This window comes from Nipponia nippon, unplaced genomic scaffold (assembly GCF_047370975.1).
Source record: "Nipponia nippon isolate SJK-2023a ecotype South Korea unplaced genomic scaffold, ASM4737097v1 scaffold_24, whole genome shotgun sequence".
In the NCBI taxonomy this organism is placed as follows: domain Eukaryota; kingdom Metazoa; phylum Chordata; class Aves; order Pelecaniformes; family Threskiornithidae; genus Nipponia; species Nipponia nippon.
This window is the reverse complement of record NW_028262341.1, coordinates 7,935,433-7,955,112: the sequence shown is the minus strand read 5'-3', so window position 1 is coordinate 7,955,112 and position 19,680 is coordinate 7,935,433. Positions and strand designations below refer to the sequence as shown.

The 19,680-nt window shown below is 51.0% G+C and overlaps 1 protein-coding gene across 2 annotated transcripts in view; it reads left to right on the top strand.

The window, feature by feature from the left end:
* PAX5 (paired box 5) overlaps positions 1-19,680 on the top strand; it is a 139,963-nt gene that overhangs the window by 11,326 nt on the left and 108,957 nt on the right. For both annotated transcript variants that reach the window (XM_087761422.1, XM_087761423.1), the window contains exons 3-5: positions 1,047-1,244; positions 5,260-5,324; positions 7,326-7,454. In XM_087761422.1, coding sequence (XP_087617548.1) covers positions 1,047-1,244; positions 5,260-5,324; positions 7,326-7,454 — 392 coding nt within the window. The remainder of the gene's footprint in view (positions 1-1,046; positions 1,245-5,259; positions 5,325-7,325; positions 7,455-19,680) is intronic.

Genomic DNA, 19,680 nt, shown 5'->3' with positions numbered 1-19,680 from the left:
AGAAAATTCACAAGATACAAAGAAGTGGATGGCTGGAGAGTGCCTCGTGCATTGCGCTCCCTGACAGCGCAGCACAGAGGAGCACGATTTTGTTCTTGGTCTCCGTTCTGGCCCTCAATGGATAAGATAAGAATTCTGCTCTTAGCAGCATGTTCAAGGCTTCATTTATTAAAAGGGGAGACTTGTGGGGCTGGGGATGTCAGCTGCAATGTATTGTTGCAGTGCTACCAAAAGCAGTTGCTCTTGCGTGATTTACGTGTGAAGAAATCTGGCAGATTTGTGTCGGTCTAGGAATCCAGTTGTCCACCTTGCCCGGTGTGGCATCAGCAGAGCTGCTGGTGTGGGTAAAGGTGCTGTACCCGAGGAAGGGCCACAAGACTGATCACGGAAACAAACACCCGCATCAGCTGGACCCCTCCAGAGCGTGGGCAGCTCCCTTTTCCTTGAAATTCGTGACTGAAACTACTAAAAACATAATGTTGAAAAGAATCCATTTTGAAAAATATTAACTATTAAATCCATAATGTGCATATTAAAACCATAAAATGAGAAAAAGATATGCTGGTATATTTATTCCGGAGGTGCAAATAAAATACATACCTAGCCTTCATTTCACTATAAAATAACAAGCCGTAGATATTAATAACAGAGAATTTCTGTAGAAACAGTAATTTACTACAAAAGAGTCCACTGCAAAAAGTGGTCTTTGGTGTGATTTGTTTCTATTATTGCCAGTACCGCTGATTAATAACACACATTTTCAGTTAATTTTGGATCCCGGCATGCCCTTTAATCTTGCATTGTTTCTTTTGTCTTGCTATTACAGAAAAATATATATTGTATCCCGAAGCCCAGTTCCAATTACTATAAGTTAATCTGTTAGATGATAAAGCACTACATAGGCAGAAAATGTGTATGTGAAAGTGAAGATGTATCTCAGGATTTGCTGGGGTTTGGTTACCTTGAAATTATGTTCTCTATAAATCTTAAAGCATGTTCTCTGTCTATTTGTGATAACGAAAGCTTTGTTTTGGATGTTGTCTCAGGTATTACGAAACCGGGAGTATTAAGCCTGGAGTGATTGGAGGATCAAAACCAAAGGTCGCCACACCCAAAGTCGTTGAAAAAATTGCAGAGTACAAACGCCAAAATCCCACCATGTTTGCCTGGGAGATCAGGGATAGACTCCTTGCTGAGCGAGTGTGTGACAATGACACCGTGCCCAGCGTCAGTTCAATTAACAGGTAAAGATCTCTCTGGTCCTGGGGAGGGACTTCTTGGAAGCGCTGTCACTGAATCTTCATTTGTTAGTAGAACTGGGTGTTTTGGGCTATTTGCAAAAAATGCAGCTTGCATGTGATGCTTTTGGGGCTGGGGAGCAGCTGTGGGTTCACCTCGGCGGCCAAAGCATCACAGATTGTGAGCATTTCCTAGGAGTGGGCAGGTTCTGCTGCTGGCCTTTGCTTCTTTCCCATCCTTTCCCCAGTCTGTGAGTTGCAGTCCTTGCTGGTAATGAGCCTGCATGTTTGCTCCGAATGAGGCCTCAGTTCTGCTCGATGGGGTGGGGGTTCAGTGGGATGTGCTTCCTGTGAGGGGAAAGCTCATATGGCCATCAAGTGGGGCAGCAGTCATCTGGGAAAAGGGGGGGCCCGGGTGCCTGGAGGAGGGGACCCAAGGCATGGGTCTAAGGTACCACTTCTGGCCTCCTGGCGCCTGCTCGGTTTTGCTGAAGTTGGCCCAGAACTGTGCGGCTGCTGCCTGCTGCTGTCAGCGTGACTGTCACCGGGGGGATTTGGTCAGTAGCTTTTGAGTGCCTCAGCCGCCTGCTTGTTACATGGACGCACTTAAGTGGCCTTGAATTGCTTTTGTAAAAATGCAGGAGAACCTCATTTGGAGCCTCAGTCCCGCGTTTGGGAGTTTTGCCCCAGCCTTTCCGGGCAGGACTGGGCTCGCAGAGGGGTCTGGAGCTATACTAACCTACTGCCATCTCAGTTACACCTTCTGTATGCCCCTGCTTCCTTCTGAGTTGCAGGATGTCTAAAGCTGGTGAAATACTCTGTTACGTCTCCAGCCCTGCCAGACCAATAATCAGGGATTAATACTTGGAAGGCAGAGCTCTTGGGCAGCCTCACACATGCCCACACCCCTGGCAAGCAGAGTCCTTTCATTTTCGCTCAGGAGTATGCTCTGTGCCGGGCTTTGACCTCACCACGCTGGTGAGATGGCTTTCACTTGCGCGACTGCATGCAAATTCTTTGAATGCAGCTAGGTATAAAGTCCCATCTGTGTCCATGGACGTGAAATAAATTGATGCAATATTCTTTTATTGGCTATCCCAACCTGATTTGCATTCATGGAGTTGCCGCTTGAGTAGCCGGAGTGGCTTCCCCAGCGTTAGCGGAGAGTGGTGTCTCTGCCTTGCCGAACTGAACGTTGAGTCGTATGTTCGCATGTTTAAGAGCAAAAATGGGTCAGTTCACGCACAAGCTTTGCTGCTGCCTGGGAGCTCCTGACTCGCTGAGACGCCAGAGCAGAATTCAGTAACCCTACGGACATGGCATTTTCAGTTTTAAAATGGATTTGAGAAATAATATGGACACCAGGAAAACTGAAGGAAGATCCCACTCTGACTGTCCTCAAGTAACTAAGGGCAAGCTCTGCTTCCATAAAAGTCAGCTTGAGCCCTGCCATGTGAGGAGCATTGCTGCTGTGAGCTGCCCTGCGTTTGTGTAGTAGGACTTCAAGCATCCTGCAAAAACCTACTAAAAAGGCAGTCGTAGCTCCAGAAAAATGAGAGACTAAGTAGCTTCCAGTCGTGTTTTGAGCCAGTTTCCGTATTCTACCTCTTGCTGTGTCCTTGTGTGTTTCCACACTGATAATGTGCACACACCCACTACCATTGCATCAGAAACCTGTTTCATGATCCACCACCAGGTTTTTTGGCCGGAAATCTCATTCTTTCGCATCTGCTTGCGACTGTGGCTAAAATCTTTTCATTTTCTTAAAGGAAATCCCTTTTCAAAAACGCATGCAATCTTTTTGAGTCCATCTGTTTACCTAGAGAATAGTTTTTGCCAGCCTAGAAGCACATCCTGAAAACCTAGACCAAACCATCATGACAAGAAACCTGGAATTCACATCAAAACACTTGGCTTTTATGCTAAATCATCCTAGTTCCACGCTGCAGTGTGTGGGATTTATCCTCATATTTAAAATTTTGTACTTCAAGGCTTTGTTGGTAGAGATGTTACATGCCAAGGATGCAGACCCCTGCTCTGAAGGCACGATGGCCTTATTCACCACTGCGGTGCAGATCAGGTGCTGCCCTGTCGCTGCAGACCTGAACCCATCCGAAGTCACTCAGTGTGGTTCCCGTCCTGCTGCAGGGAGGGTGAGGCTGGGCGGTTGGCATTCCTGCACAGGGGAGGACGGAGCTGCTGCACTGCTCCCCCCATCCCTGCTTCCTCGGTGGGGAAAGGGAATCTCCCGGGGCTGTGCTGTTCCCTTCAGGGGAGCTGTTGCTGCTCTTGGAGAACGGCGAGGCCACTGGGGCAGACTGCGCTTGGCACATCCCCGCTGCCAAGGGTGCCTTTTAGCAGATGAATTTGAGCTCCTGCCCTCGTATATGAGTGAATAATAACTATTATTATTAATTAATAACATTAATTAATATTAATAATAGGCCACTGTTCCGCAGCAGGAGCAAGTCTGTGTGATTAAGGCTTAATTAATCATTGCGATTAGTTTTGCTCAAATAAGCCGAGAGCTGCCCAGCTGCTTCGAAGTGCTCCAGTCCTCCGTCCCTCCAGAGATGAAGACGTTTATGTGTCAGAAGGACCTGGACAGCCTTCCCTCGCCACAACGGCGAGGAGGCCTTGTGCAGGGCATTATTTCCACTCTTGCTCATGCACGGTCGCAGGTCTTTGGCTGCGCTCCCCCACTGAAGCTGCTTGCGCAGGTCCCTCTGATCCCTGCACCAGGCTGGCTGCTCCGGCCCGTGGCTGGGAATTTGCTGCCAGGGACCCATCCACCGAAGATGTCTAACACCCAGCAGCTTCGCTCTGGGGCTGGCAGCCGAGAGCTGGCTTACTAACAGACCAAGCCTCCGCTAGCCTCCATCACACTCCGCAGAGGGTCAGGCGGGGAAGGGGACGGCAGCATGTCCTCTTCTGTGATGGGGCCAGGCACCACTGGTGGTTGTTCCTGTACCGGCTCACGGGGTGACTTTCGAGCAAGGAACTGCTGTTTGTTCCCGTGACTGCATCCCCATGCCAGCTCCTTCTCATGCCTCCCTCCCCTCCTCTCCCCTCTTCCAAATTCACGGCAGGCAGAAATGGGAGAGGAGTTTGTTAGGTAAAGAGAGGAGAAGCGCTTACTGCAGCTTTACCACTGTGTAAAGACTGCATCAGGCAGGGAGATGTGCGGTAAGTGAGCAGTGTGCCTCCTTTGAGACTGCTTCTATTCCACTGCAGTTGGTGGCAGAACTGTGTTCTCTCCGGAGGCATTTCAGACCCCGTCTTTTCTTTTTTCACAGTGCATCGGCCGGTGAGCACTTGGTAGAGCACCTCCCCAACTCTTCTTAGCAGCTGCCCTCTGTCTTGCAACAGAACACATGCCTTCTAGTTTTTCTGCATCTCTGAATTTCTCCTGATTGACATCTATAAATCAGAGCAGAGGCTGTCCCCAGTGATGACAATGTAGTTACTAAGCTTTTAAGATTAGCATTTAATTCAACACATTTTTGTTTTAATATTAATTTGGCTCAGCAGGTCTTTTTCCGAGTTATCCAAATTCTTTAGCTGTGTGAGTACTGTACCCCGGGGCGGTCTAGGGACAGCCTTGGAAATGTGTCCCAGCACCCAAGGGTGCAGATCGCAGCCTGCTGGGATGTCTGGACCCAGAAGTGTCCAGCTCCCTGAGGAGGGGGTGCTGGGCCCAACGGGTGCCCAAATAGCAATGGATATCCCTTTCCTGGGCGGTGAGGACTAGGTCCTAAAGGGACTGAAGCACCAGACTCTGCAGCATCCCAAGGAGCGTGTAGGAGTCAGTCATGCAAATGTCCCTAATGGCAGGAGCTGGAAGCAAAAACATGGTCCTGGGTCCACCTGCCAAACTTTGGTCTTTCAGTGGATGATGAGGAGATAATATACAGAAAAGCATGTTTGTATTGATGTAGGTGTCCAGAACTGAAAAAAATAGTGTCTGATGCCCCCTGCAATTGCATGCTTAATGCTAAGTAGTCATTTCAACTACATACAGGATCATACGGACGAAGGTGCAGCAGCCACCCAATCAGCAGGTTCCAGCCTCCAGTCACAGCATAGGTAAGGAAAACTTTTTCTTTTTAATGTAAAAAAAAAATAGCATAATGGATTACAAATATTCTAAAGAACTTTTAATCATTCTTATGGACAGATAATTCTGCATAAAACACTTCAGCACACGTGCTAATGCGCCTTCTTTGTCATTCTCCAAGGGCTGAACATAGTAAATGAATTTTATAAATACTGTTAAAAGGTTTTGAATTTTACTGATTATTATGATAAATAGCTTTCACCATGAGACAGAAAATTGAAATCTAAACCAAAAAAACCCCACTAATGGGGGTCTATAGAATGTCAGATAATTAAAGTAATAAATCAAGAAAGGGATACTTATTCATAACATTTTCTGCATCATTAGTCAGTAAGTAGTTTTGAATGTGTTTTTTTCATCTATCAACCATCCCTTCCATAATTCTTTGTGCACTTGCAGTCTTGAGTGAAGAGGTAGCAAAACTTTCCGAAACTTTAATTCAGCTGCAGACCAGCGATGCTGTGCCCTGAGGCAGGCGATGCTGGTGGCGGGGGTCCCTGGGAGGGGTGTCCCGGCTGGTGGGGCATCCTCAGCCCTCCCAAGAGCCTGACGGTGTCTCTCTGGGGCAGCCGCTCTGCCATGCCGCAGCAGGGATGGAGGGGCTCGGTCAGGGCTCAGGGCTGTTTTCTTTTTGTCCTTGTTCCATGAAAGCGCTGGAGCAGGGGTAAGCCCTTGCTCCCTAGGCAGAAGCGGGGGTGGGATGAGGGCCCCTGTTGCTCTCTGCCTTCATGCTCTCACCTGTGAAATGGGGAAGTGCTTGCTGACCCCCCTTGGCAAGGGCGTGCTGGGACACAGAGCGTGGGTGCAGAGCTGCATGAACTCTGCGGGCTTGTCAGAGAAATCATACCGCAGCCCCGTGTCCCGAACCTTTTTCTCTGGCAAATGCCAAAACAGTCTCAGAGGAGGAAAAGTCTCTCCTTGAGGAAAACAAGAACAGAGAATAGAAATCTTGTTTCTCAGGGCTTGGGGTTGATAGAGGCAGAAGGGATTCCCGACACAGGTTTGCTCCGTGTGGGCTATGGCTGGGGGGTCTTCAGTATGGTCCTGCAGAGGAGCTCCCCATGCTCAGGGGCTGCACGGTTCTTTTTGGGATGTGGGGATGTGCCAGTACAGGCTCAGCCTGTGAGCAGATGGAGATGATGGTGGTGCTGCCTCCTCTGCCTGCCTGTGCACAGCCTCGGACTCCCACAGCATCACGCGGTCTGCCTGTCAGCCTGGCCAACGTCTCCAGGCTTGTGTCGGCTGTGATGAACGACCCCCCCCTCCAAACACAGCCAGCACCCTTTCTCCAGGGCTCTGTTAAAGCAAAATTGATTTAATTCGTATTTTGGAGAGCCTCAGGGCCTTTCAGCCATGTGGCCCACAGCTGGCCGTCCCTGGGCAACCCCAGCTGTCTGAGGGGGTCCTCGCTGGCCGGAGACTGGTGGCTTGGGCCAGTAGGATGCAGGCAGCAAATCAAGCATGGTGAGTGCAGGCTATTCTGCTTCCACGAGGTTCCTGTGCCGGGAGGCTGGCAGCCTGCCCCGGGACCTCGCTGGGGAGCCCGTTTGTGGGGGCTCCTCCCTCTGCATGGCTGTGCTCCCAGCCAGCTCCATCCACCTTGCTGATGACACGGGCTGGTGTGTCACCTGATGGAGTCTGCTGGCCCGAGCAATGCACCTTTCCACCATGCCTTGCTCAGGACAGGGTGACCGACCACTAAAGGAAGAGCATCCCCCCATCCTGCAGCGCACGGCCCTGGCCCCTTGTGATGGAGACGAGGGGTGACCATGCCTCCGCTCCCTCCCCTGCCCAGGGCTGCTGCGGCATGCTGCTGGGCTGGGCTGGGTGGGGGTCCTTCCCCAGCTGGAGGGGCTGTGGTGGCTGACAGAGCCCCAGCCTGCGCTGGTCATGCTTTGGGGGCCGGTGGCTTTTGGGTAGGCTGGCATTCACCTTGTCCTGCCCGCTGACCACCTGGCCTTGCCTTGCAGCCTCCACGGGTTCTGTGACCCAGGTGTCCTCCGTCAGCACTGACTCCGCCGGCTCGTCCTACTCCATCAGTGGGATCCTGGGAATCGCCTCCCCGGGCACCGAGAGCAACAAGCGCAAGCGGGACGAAGGTAGTGGGAGCTGTTTTCTGGCAGGGGGGTGCGTGTCGATGCATGGCTGGGAGGGATGGGACAGGGCCAGCATCGATGCTGTGTGAATGCGACGTGATGGAGCTGCCAATGCCCCCCATCGCCATCAGCTGCGGTGGGGTTCAGTCCCATTTTGGCAGGGCTTTGCCAAGGTCACAGCCCACCCGGCGACCTTCCGCGTGACCCAGTGGTCAGACGCAGGACCTCTTCAAGGAGCAGGAGCTTGTCTGCGTGTTTCAGAAAGCACTGGGGGTGTGTCACAGTTTTTAACCAGGCCCTCTTCCTGACCCGGGAACATCTCCCTCCTGTCAGTGAAAAGGGGAAGAGTCACCATTATGTTGACACTGTGGCCACCTGACATATAAAATGTCCGAGATGATAGAAAATGAACGGCAGAGCTGTCTGCGATGCTGCATCTCTGCAGGTCCCCCTAGTGCTGGGGGCTTTTGTTGGCCCAGGGCATGGAAACGAGCATGTTCTGGCTGGGGTTGGACATTGCCAGTGCTCCTCAGATCTGCTGCAGGGTTTATGGCCATGTTTCATTCTGTGTCCTGGGCACTTTCCTAATGAAAACACTGCTTTGGAGAGTAGGATGTTGGGGATAGAGTGGAAGGGAAAAGGAGAAATTCTGCACTGATGTCTTACAAAAGTGCCTTTAATGTAGAGCATCCCTTTTGTTTAGTAAGAGCTTACAGAGAGGAGTTGAGGCCAAGACTGCGGATGTGCATGTGGTAGCAGAGGGGACACCAGAGCCTTAGCAGTGATGCTCTGGTCGCGGCTGTGGAGGGCACCTGCAGGAGGGGTGGCTGCCTGTCCCGTGGTAGCACTGGGGGCTGGGGGTCCCCATTTGCTCTTGGTGGGGGTGCTGCCATCCTGCCTGGCAGCAGGTCAGGCTCCTGCCCCTTGCTGCAGAGCACCCGTTGTCCCTGTCTCCTGTGGCACCCGTGTGGGTCCAGCACCGCCCTGCAGCCAGCGCAGGTCTGCATCCCTGTGCCTTCTCCTGCCCCCGCTGCCCCCCACTGCCCGGCCCCACAGGGATGGAGGGAGGGGTGGGTGGGTGGGCAGAAGCCACAGTGATCTTAATCAAACCCCTGGGGAAACCTGGCTAAAATTGGGCGAGGAGCCTGGTGCCCGAGCTGTGCAAACAGGGTTGGGTGTCTGCGGATGCACTTGTGGAAATGTCCAGTCAGGTCGCAGAGTAGTGCATGGTTTACTGAAACGGGGAAAAACTGCAAGAGGTTTGTGGGGCCAATTTCCATCATGTGGGGACTGGTCCGATGGTGGGAGTATAAAACTCCCTGTGTTCAGGTACTTGCTGAATATGCTGTTGTTAGTTAACTCTGTGATCGTACATCTGTTTGGGTTTTTTTTTTCTAAATCAAATCCACAACTGCATAGATAAATATATGCATTAAAGCAGGTAGGGTAGCAATTTTGTATTTTATCAGCTGTGTCAGGAGAGAGGCCGTCTGTGTTGAAACCACACAGCTCTGTCACAGCCCTGTCCCAAAGCACCAGTTCTTGGGTGCTTGTGATTAAGAAGAATCTCTGGTTTAAACTGGAGAAGATTGTCTGGCTAAGAAACAAGAAGCTCCCAAAATCACAGAGAAAAGAATTAAATGTTTCCTTGGAAAGATCAGAAACAGAGCTGAGAAATTCCCCAGCTTTTGCCAGTTCACATTTAGAAGAGAGCACGTGATTTCTAAAACAACCCCCATCGTTTTGGAAGGATGAGTCGTGATTTTCGAGCTTGTAAGCTGGACAGTAATGCTGTCCTCAGCAGACCATTTAAACTGCTTTTATAATAGTCTCAGGGCTGCAGATTTGGAGAGGCATAAACAGATACTTCCAATGTCTTTGTGTGTTTGAGGGCATCCCCAGGAGCATCCATAACCCCTCCGCATCCTGCTCAGCACGAGGTCCCTCTGCACGGGTGGGTGCAAGTTGTCCATGGAGGCGTCCCAAGGCTCCACGCTGCAGCTTGACAGGGAGGTGGATCATGTATGCTAGCCTCTAATGTGAAGAAGAGAAGCATGTCATCTAATTATGGCTTGTATCATGATGCAGATGCACAAGGGGGCAGAGTTAACTTTACCATTCCCCGACTTCGGAGAGCCAGAGAGAGACTACCTCCGTATCGAGCCCCTCACATCCTGTCTTTTGCCACGTCGCACCATTTCTTGGTACCTGCTGCAAGGTGTGTGCCTGCTGCTGTACCTCCCTGTGTGCATCTCCTGGAGCCGCAGGCTGCACAGAGCTCGTCCGGTGGTCCCGGCTCCCGTCGGCCGGCGAGCGAAGTGGGGTGGACTCGCCCCCTCCGGCTTCCAGCTGCACTGAGCACTTGGTGTGATTCATTACCCGGTTTTGTTCTCCTCACTCTTGACATTTTTTTAGCAGATGTCACCAGTCTTTAACCCAGTGGGGAGCTTGCTGGGTAGCAACAGGGGCAAACCAAATCAGACAGTCTTTATTGGTTTATATAGCTGAAGGTGTCATTTTTTTCCCTGTTGTAATATGGACTTGGAGCAGATGTGCCTTCGTGGGGGATCGGTTGTTTTCACTTGTGGTTAAAGGACATGCTACTAGAGACTGACACAAGAAGCAGGCTGTTCTGTAACAAGGCAGAGAGATACAGTCAGCCGCCGCAGCCTCAAGCAGCAGAGGCTGCTGGGCAGCAATCTTGCTGCTTTGCTTCCAGACTGCCTCCTTTGAGTTCTGTGGCTGCACACTCGCCTGGCCCCACAGCTCGGGAAAAAGCTGTAGAGGAGGAGGTGGGTGGCAGGGATGTGCAGAATGATCTTGCTGAGCCGCCTTCTAGTGAACGGGTATGTTTTAGGGAAGCCAAGGGTCGGCAGTGAGACCCCGAGTCAGAGCGGGCTGAATGCTCCATCTGGTGCTTACAGCCAGCGGCAGTGCAGGGACTGGTTTCACTCCGCTGCTTACAGCTAGTTGGGTGGCTGGTGATGGTCCTGTAATGGGACATCTGACCGGCTCTGCATTTTTGGGAAGTCCTGAGCATCCCCTGTTTGGAAGTCAAAGCTTTCTGAAGTGAGATTAAATAATCCTTGGCAAGCTGTGAGAGAAGGGCGAAAGGGAGCTGTGTCCCCAGGCAGGTGCATAGGAGTCTGGGCCAGAGATGGTGTGCAGGGCATGTTTTGGGGATACGGGAGGTCGCTGGGCTGTGAGTGCTCTGGAGGCGGGTCTGAGGATCCTGACAACGGTCTGGGAAGGAAAGGCCAAAGAAGAAGGCAGAGCCCACCTCTCCTTCTCCCTTCACTCCTCTCTCCCCTAGCCCTGGTTTCCATCCTGTGTGCTGTAGAGCTCTGCAAGTATGGGAGAGCCGGCAGAAGAGCTTAAGCCCAACAAAGTGATGCTCCTGGCATGTCCGTGCCATCCCAGCTGAGAGGGATCCTGAAGCAGGCACACATGCCAGAGTCACGGGACGTGGCTCTCACCTGGGATCTTCTCGAGAGCTGGCGTTGTCTCTGCAGGAGAGCGGTGTCTCTCCGTCAAAGCCAAGGCAAAGTGCAGGACTCCTGCTTCCACAAGACCTATGTGCTCTGTAAGAGGCAGGCTGTGTGTGCTGCCCCCTTATAACTGTGTTCATCTCCCCAAGGCAAGGGAGCATGTGTGGGATGATGCTGGCTGCCACAGGGACAAGCTTGTTGGAGAAGCACCATCATGCCTCATGCAGAGCCCTCTGCTTGCCAGTCCAGGAGGGCTCAGGCTGCTCAGTCTGAGCGCATCGTGTTTGTACATGAGTTTTGCCTTTGGCATAGGTAGCTGCCGTTTGTGCTCTGCTCCAGCCGGCAGCCGCTGTCAGGGCTGGCCTGGGAGCCAGGGGAAGAGGCTCAGTTCCCGTACCCTCGCAGGGAGCTGTGACTGGCTCTCACTGGATTTATGAACAGGGGTTGGAAGAATTACATCAATCTCCATTCTCACACCTCTTCCTTGCTTTACGCAAAATGCAAACCATTTCCCTACATGGGAATGATGACCTTTGGAGCAAATGCTGTGTGTTGTGTTGGAGAACTTCATGCCTAGTTGAGAATCTTCTACCAGCCACCTGATTCTGCAGCTCTAGACATCTACATGCTTTTAGCAGCTTAGCCCAGTCCAAGACCCATAGCCAAACTGATGCAGAAATATGCTCATGCCCTCACTTTGACACTGAAACATGCAGAAATCTCTGATACTGGCAGCTAATAGGGGCAGTTTGCAAACATGAGCAGCAGCCAAGCCAGGCTGAAATCTGTTTGCATACAGTAGTTGCTCCGTAAGTCCAGGGCGCCTGTTGTGTCACCAACAGTACATCTATGCTGCTAAACTAGAGACTGTTGGTCCACAGGCAGAAGCTTCGGCTGGCCCATCCTGCTGTGGTTAGCACTGCCGTGGTATGATTTTGGCCTGTGCAAGCTGGCATCCTCTTAGGCAGTGTGTGCTAACGCAGGGGCTGACACAGGGCGGGCATCACTCTCCTGCTCATCTCAGGTGCAGCCGTGGTGGTACAGAGGATAAGAGAGTTTCCTCGCAGGGACACAGGCTGTGCTAGACCAGTCAGGCTGTTTTCTTACCTTGCGTAGATGCAGCTGGTTAGAGCAAAAGGCTACGTGCAGCAATGAGCGCCTTACTGCAAACTGCTGGCTCGGCCCTGGCCCCTGCCAGGAAACGCCTTCGGAAGCAAATCGAGCAGGACACCCTCAACAAAGCACTGTGCAGGATGCAAGTGTCTGCTACCCGCCCACCCCTTCTTGCTGCAGAAGAGGTTTGGCAGATTTAAATACCTGCACTGAACAGCTGCACAGACCATATTTCAAATTCACTGGTATAGAGTCTTTTCAGCGGTGGAGGCATTTGGGGAATTGAAACCAGCATAGCAGGAGACCTTCACTCATACGAGTTGTTTTGTTTCCATTCTCACCAACCATAACCCTACGTTGTTGTCAGCATCTGGTGTGATGATGTAGGTGCTTGTGCTTTGTTTTCTCAACCGAACTCTTTGAAAAATGCCTTTCCTTTAAGCATAGACTTGGTATGTTTAAAGGCATTTGGGTCACAGCCTTCTGTCTGGCAGGATAAGCGTCCAAAAGGACCAGGGATGCTAATGGGAATGAGAAGAAACTGGGGGTGGGTACAAGCCAATGCCTTATAAAACCATCCGATGTTACAATCACTACGTTTTCACGCAGGGATGCCCCAGGTTAGGCACGTCTGGGCATCCAAGCAGCACTGACCTGCGCAGCCGGCTGAAGCTGCTGAGCACATTTCTGATGGTGCCAGCGCTGCAGCGGCTGCAGGAGATGCCTGCCTCTGAGAATGGCCGACCAAGGGCTTTGCACCGACAATTGTGGACATGAGCGGACACGAGCTTGCTGTGTCAGTGACACGTCTAGAGGGAGAGAGACCAGGAAAAACAAAGCAAGCATGACTAAACATGAGTGAGGACTAATAATACAGACAGTATTTCTGCATTTTGTGTCTTTCCTCTGTACCTGGCCCATGAACTATGTTTTCCCAGTGGGACAGAAACAAGAAGCTACGATCACAGCTAGGCAGAGACTTGCAAGGCTGTGGGCCTAAATGCCATGGAGGCTGCATGGCAGATGGTCAGCAACCTCAGAAAGGAGCACAACGCTGAGTAGGTGCTGCCTGGATCTTCTGTCATCTCCTCTTGTGGCTGAGGGACAATACAGCTTCCAGGACATGTACTCTCGGACGTTGCTGGGAAGGCTTGTGAAGTGTTTTTCCCCTTTGATTTAGCTTCACTTCTTTAAACACTGAAGGCCAGAACCACAGCGGGTACCTAGCTCCGCTGAGTGTGGTCAGGTGCGATGTCCACAGCTCTGTCCCCATGTGAGCTCTGCCCCAGGACCTGCAGTGTATTCATGTGGCACATGAATCATGTCCAGGGGCATCCTGCTGCTCTGTGTTCTTGTGGTAGAGACAAATATCTGCCCGTTCTGCCCTCTTGGCCCCACTGTCCTGCCCATGCCCTCCATCTGTTGTGCCAGCAGAGACCTCCCACCTTGTCACTGGGCACCATGCCGTGGGGATGTCCTGGCTGGGCTGAAGCCCTGGCTGAAGCCTGCGTCTCACCTTGAGGGGTTGTAAGGGCAGCCCTGCCAGCCACGGGGTTAGTCGTGAGCCTGTAAACCCCCCTTTCCGGCCATGGCTTTCCAGGTCGTAATAAATGCAAAGTAGATCTCATTGTAGCTTCCTTGGCAATGGAGACTCTTTATTCTTCTGTCTTTGAGGGCTGAAACGTGGAACTCCTCTGGTCACCCATGGGCCCCTCTTCCTGGCAGCCAGTACTGGCAGGGCACCTGGGTCCTGGTTTTGCGGGTGCTCTCTGGTACTGCTCATCCCAGGACACCTCTGGTGAAATACTGCTCCGGCGTAAGAGCCCTTTCCTCTCTTGGGGTTGGGATCTCCTCCCACTCCAGACTTATTCCTTGGAGTTTCCTGAACAGGTTTAGGCACTTTTAGCCTGAGGAGTTTGAGCATCCTCATTGGGGAGGACTTGCTGAACAAGGGGTCATAGCACTGACAGGGACCGTGAGGCATTGGACAGTCACTGGCATGGGAGTGTGGGAGGTGAAGGAGCCCACAGACGTGCTTGTATTGTCTGTCCATGCTCCAGGGCATCAGCAGGAGTAAAATATGTATTGCAGCCAGCGGGTGGTGGAGTTCAGTGCAGAAATTAACCACCATCGAGGTCCCATGTTGACAGAAGTCCCCATAACTCCTCTCACCCCATATAAGGACCTGGGCCTGACAGTACGTGGAGGGGATCGATATTGTCCTCTCCAGCTCTTCCTTGGGGTCTTCTGCACTGTGCAAGTGGTTTGCAAAGGACTGAAGCCTTTGGGGATCTGAACCACAAGGGAAACAGTCAAAACCAGAGACTGTGAGGGGAAAAAAGCAGGAGCTTATGGAGAGAAAAAAATCACCTGCCAATAGAAACCTGAACTTTGTGATGCCAAAGTGCCAAACTGTAAGTCCAGGCAGTGATGAGTGGGGAAGGGGTACACAGAGGGACTGCTGAGTGAGTGGAGAGGGGGACTGGCCGTACCTCTGAGCTGTACCGCACTGCAGGGACGATGCCTACCTGGAGCATGGGGGCCTGTGGGTGCAGACCCTGCTGCTGAGTCAGCGACGGCCATAAAGAGGCGGTGAAAAAGTGCGTAAAAAATCAGAAACCAAACTCTCCATAGTGCAGGCGGTCAGGTGAAACAGGTGGAGTCACCCAAGTCCATGCAGAGGTTAAACAGAAAGAAACCCCCTCCAGAGTCCCCGGGAAGTGCTGGAGTTTACTTTAATAATTTCTAGGCCCACTTCAGCAGTGCTTACTCACTGGAGTTGTCTTTGATCCTGGGGATAACTCCGGTGACTATAATGAGATGAAGCCTTTGAAGGGAATGAGGTTTCGCAGGGTCAGCAAGTACTGATTTGAATTTCTCCTACTGATGCAGATCGTCCTCTGCATTCAGGGATCCTTTCCTGGTGTTGCAGAGTGGGGTGAGCTGTTTGTCGAACCATCAGTTCATTAGCGCCTCAAAAGAGATGGTTTCCCCTCACCACAAGACACTGAAATCATCATTTTAAATAGAGTTTGATCCAGACTTTGCTAGTTACATTGCAGTGATGGCTTCATCTGTGCTATATCCAATGCAATCTATGGCTTGGTGGAGGCTTTTATTTATTTTTTTTTTTAATTTCATTGAAAGCTTTTTTCCTGAGTCCTTGGTTATAATTTCCCACAACACTGGGGCTTTTGTTTTGTTTCACTCTTTGCATTTACCTTTTGTGCACCTTACACAGGGCATTCTGAATGTGCTGCTGTGGCAGCAGCCTCCGGCCATCTTGGCAGTTTGACACCACCAGTGACAGTGTCACCCATGGATGGTGCTGGTTTGACACGAGTGTGATGGTGTCACCTGTGGGTGGTGGTGGTTTGACACCAGCAGTGACAGTGTCACCTGTGGATGGTGGTGGGTGTCTGGAGGAGGAGTTTGACTCCGCCATGACAAGAGACTGAAACCCTTGGGTGTTCCCAAGAGCCACCCTCCATGTGTGGACTTATTGCTGCTGAGCCGGCCATCCAGGACATTAACAAGTGCAGCTCAGCTGGCACAGGCTTTCTCTTTGAGAGAAAAAGAGAATATTTTGACATTCCTCATGAAACTCTAGGGAAAAAAGAGTAAACGTGGGTCGGTTCAGCTCTCAGCTATGGCAGCGTTAAAATGGTGTAGGTTTGCTCTGGGCTTCTGAGAAAGTTCTGCACATCTAAATTCATGAAAATGAAACGAAAAGCTATTTCAGCACCCAAACCATGCTGTTCTGGTATTTGAAGGCGATGTGTTCCCATGAGCGCTGCTGAGGCAGGACGGTGTTTCCGGGGAGAGAAGGACCAACTTCTGTGCAGCTGGGCGATGGAGCCTGTGGGCTGAGGTCCTCCATCACTGGGACAAATCCCTTCAGCTCTGTAGGATGGTGGGAGCATCCCATGCTCTTACAGCCCTCCGCGTCCTTCCCAGCTTCCCTGTGACACGCTGAGCTGTGAGTGTGCTGAACGCCTGGGGCTGCCTGCACCCCCGTGCTCTGGGGTACCAGTGCCAGCAGATGACCTCTTCGGGGTCCCTGTGGACATGGGGCGGTGGCTGGCGGGCAGCCATCCTCGGGGGCAGGCATCCTCGTGCCCTCGTGCTTGAGGGGTTTGGAGGGATGGGCAGGTTCTGCCCGGGCCGTCGGTGATGCTCGCCTGTGGGTGGTTTTACGTGTTCACAGCTCAATGCAGGAAAACTCCCCGCCAGCGCAGCTGCCCTTTCCGAGTGAGCGGGTTACCGGCTGTCTTGTGCGCACGTCAAACGTGTTTGTCACTTTTCTCCTAATGCAGTCCCCGGGGCCCCTATTTTCAAGAGAGCTTTCCTCCAGCTCCGAGGTGAAGCCCTGCTGGTTTGCCACCAGCTTCGGCGGAGCAGGGATTTTCCCGGAGCTATGTTAATGAAAAGCCCAGACTTCCACCACTCCGTACAGCCCTGCTGTAGCTCCAGCTGTTCTCATCAGGAGCTGTCGAGTGCTAGATGCTTTTCAAGGAATAACCTCTTCATATAGGTTCAGCTAAAATCCAGTTTAGGGGTAGATGTCTTGTCAGATCGTCCTGACGGTGCCAGTACCGGGGCTGGCCAGGATTCTTTTGCTGGAATGCATTTTCCAAAGAAAAAGCAGTTTTGTGGAAAAGCAGGACTTGTCAACATTGATGGATGTTTGTTATAAATGCTAATATAAAATAAAATAGGAAGGTCACGAGCAAGATGAATCATTCTGATTTTATTGAGAAACTGGTAGCATCCAGAGAGGAGGAGATGCTGAGGTGTAGTCACAGTGTGTATATGTACATATGTATCTATACAGAGCATGTATGTACATATCTCTAATGTCTCTATCACCTACATGTATATACAGAGAGAGATGATAAAAGTTTTGCCTTAGGATGAATATATTATATTATTCACAGACTTCCACAATTAGCTTTCCACATCGTAAATTATGATAGTGATCTTTGAGAGGACTGAAGAGCAAAACCAAGAAGAGAAAAAGATTGTTGTTCAGGTTTTTGCTGGTGTACCGGTTATTTTTGTGACTTTCAAATGACACACTTGAGCAAAGTGTTTCTGTGAGAGGAGGGTCACACGCTTCGTGTCGTGATGTGTGGCACTGGATTTTCCTCTTTTTTCCCTGTGTGTAGATCCGCGTTGCTCGGGTCTGTCAGAATAAGTCCGCGCTGTTAAAATAAATGCTTCAATTTCAAGCGTGTAAGGGGAGCTCTGGGGAGCTGCAGCCAGCTCAGTGTGCATCTACCCTGGAAGAGGGAGATTTGGCCAGTTGCAGACAGTGCTTGGAGAGACACAGGGGCTATTCCCACGTGAAAGGTCCAATGCCAAAGCATTAAGTAAATGATTTGTCACTTCCGTGGTAGCAGGGACTCTCCGAGTATCACGTATTTCTGTGTCAGGCTTCCTCTGTGCCCCCTGGAAACGGTAGCAGCTTTCCCCTCGCCTCATCCCGTGCTCACTCTGCACGCCGGGGCGACCGCCTGTGCGGGGGTGCAGGTCGGCCAGGGTCTCCATCCCACTCCCGAGTCTGCTCTTCTTCCTGGGGGAACAGCAAACTGGATTCTCCTGCAGGTAACAGCAGGTTAGCCGCCTTCTCCATGGTTGCACAAAATGCAGCGCTAGTACTAGGATTATCATGTAGGACTGAAATCCGCTTCTGTCGCAGCTGGTGCAAGATTTGATTCGAGCTTACTGGGATTTTAAAGTCAGAATTATTTCCTTGGCTGAAATGACAAACTCCTGAAATCCTGGATGATAGCGGAAAACCACTTTTTCTGTTGGTGCTTTGGGAAGAGCCAGAGTTAATATTTTAAGCTGTAATTGCTGTTGTTGCCAATTGGGAAGCTCCTGGTAAGCAGACAGTGCAAAATCAGTGAGATGCAGAAAACTGTGGTATCCTGAGACTGGAAGTTTTCTCTGGTTCAGTTTTTGTCTGTCATGGCCTTTGTGTGTACTCTTTGCACTGAGGGTTATTTATTGCTAGAGGTAGTTGTGCAGTATTGGCTGAATCCTGTCAATTTTGGCCTCTCCTGGCATTTGTGGAATAGTTCCATTATTTATAAATCTATCCTATTATTCAACAAACGTTGGAAGGAAATGTGACACAGGCTGTGGGATTATTTGTGCCAGACTCGGTGACTGCATTTTGCGCTTTGTGTGGTTTTTAAATAACTGCGTGAATGGCTGGTCATACTGAGTTTGCAGAAGTATTGGACTCATACCCGCAGGATGTCTATATTGTCTGGGTGTGCCTAAGTCAAGAAGACCAGCTTTACAAATTTGTCATGGTGTAGTGATGAGGATACAGCAAAGCTTGGAGACAGCTGTAGTACTTAAAAAAGGACAGTGGTTTACTTGCTGTGCACTGTGCTGGAGCACAAAACCCTGGGGCAGGACTTGTTCTGCTGTGGAACTGCAGATGGAAGTAGGAGAAGACGCATTTTGCAGCGTGTGTGCAGTGGCTCCAGTGCAGCCGACGTGCACAGGGCACATGCACGTGCTGTCAGACTCCGGTGCTCAGGCTTTGTGTGTGCCCTGCACCTCCCATGGCATGGGCAGCCTGTGCATGCCCAGCAGCTGTCTGGGGTCCCAGGCATCCAGCAGCCCAGGCAGAGCAGGAGCAACCATCATCAGCAATCAGTGGGAGCTTTGAGCAGACAGCAGGACATCCAGATGTGCTGCACAGATAGCCAAATCCCTCTTTTTGTTCTTTTTTTGCTTGAGCAGACTTTGCAGATGGAAGAAACGATCTAGTTGGGAAAATCCAGAGATACAGTGTCCCTGCCTACCCCAATAACATGTATCTTGTGTCTGATAGATGAAATATTCCACTGATGTTTTGCTGAACTTCCACAACAAGATGAATTTTAACTTGTTTGCCCACTTCATATTCAGCTAGGCTTCTTTTTCCTGTCTGTACCTCTGGACAGTTGTCCCAGGTGGTCTGAGGTTTGTTTCCCTGTACTCCAGCTCCCCTGTCGTGACAGGGGCAAGCACAGCGCTCGTGCTGACGCACCCCACTGATTTAACTCTGGAGCAACTTTGCAAAAGCTTTTCCTTGGAGTCAGTTTCAGAGCCATGGCCTTTGCTTTCTCTGTTTTCTTCATGAACCTCAGCTGTGGAGGCTGGCATGTGCATGTAGGTGCCTGCACAGCTGCTTCCTCGTTTTCGTGTGTTCTCGCTTCTGGGGCAGTGACCATGCATGTCATGATGCCCAGTCGCTGCCCATGACTGCAGAGATGGGAAGAGCAGTCAAAATGCTTGGACTCCTGAAAGCAACCAACGTCTTTTCTACTGGCAGATGCCTAGAAAATTTGAGTGTGGAGTTTTCCCATGTTTTATCTCTTCTGAGAATCTGCTGAGAGATATTTGTAATTAAAGTATACTTACGGTAATTACTTTAAGGTTATGGCTCTAGCAGGAGACTGATTTTCCTTTGCTGCTTCAGTTCCACATTACAGGTGGAGACTGGAATGCAAGGATCTTTAGCTGAGGTGCCTTCCCAGACCCTGTGTTGGAGGGGAATCCAGTTAAAATCTTCTGTCACTGGGCACTGATCTGGCTGATTTGTAGCATGGCAAAAGAGATGCCTA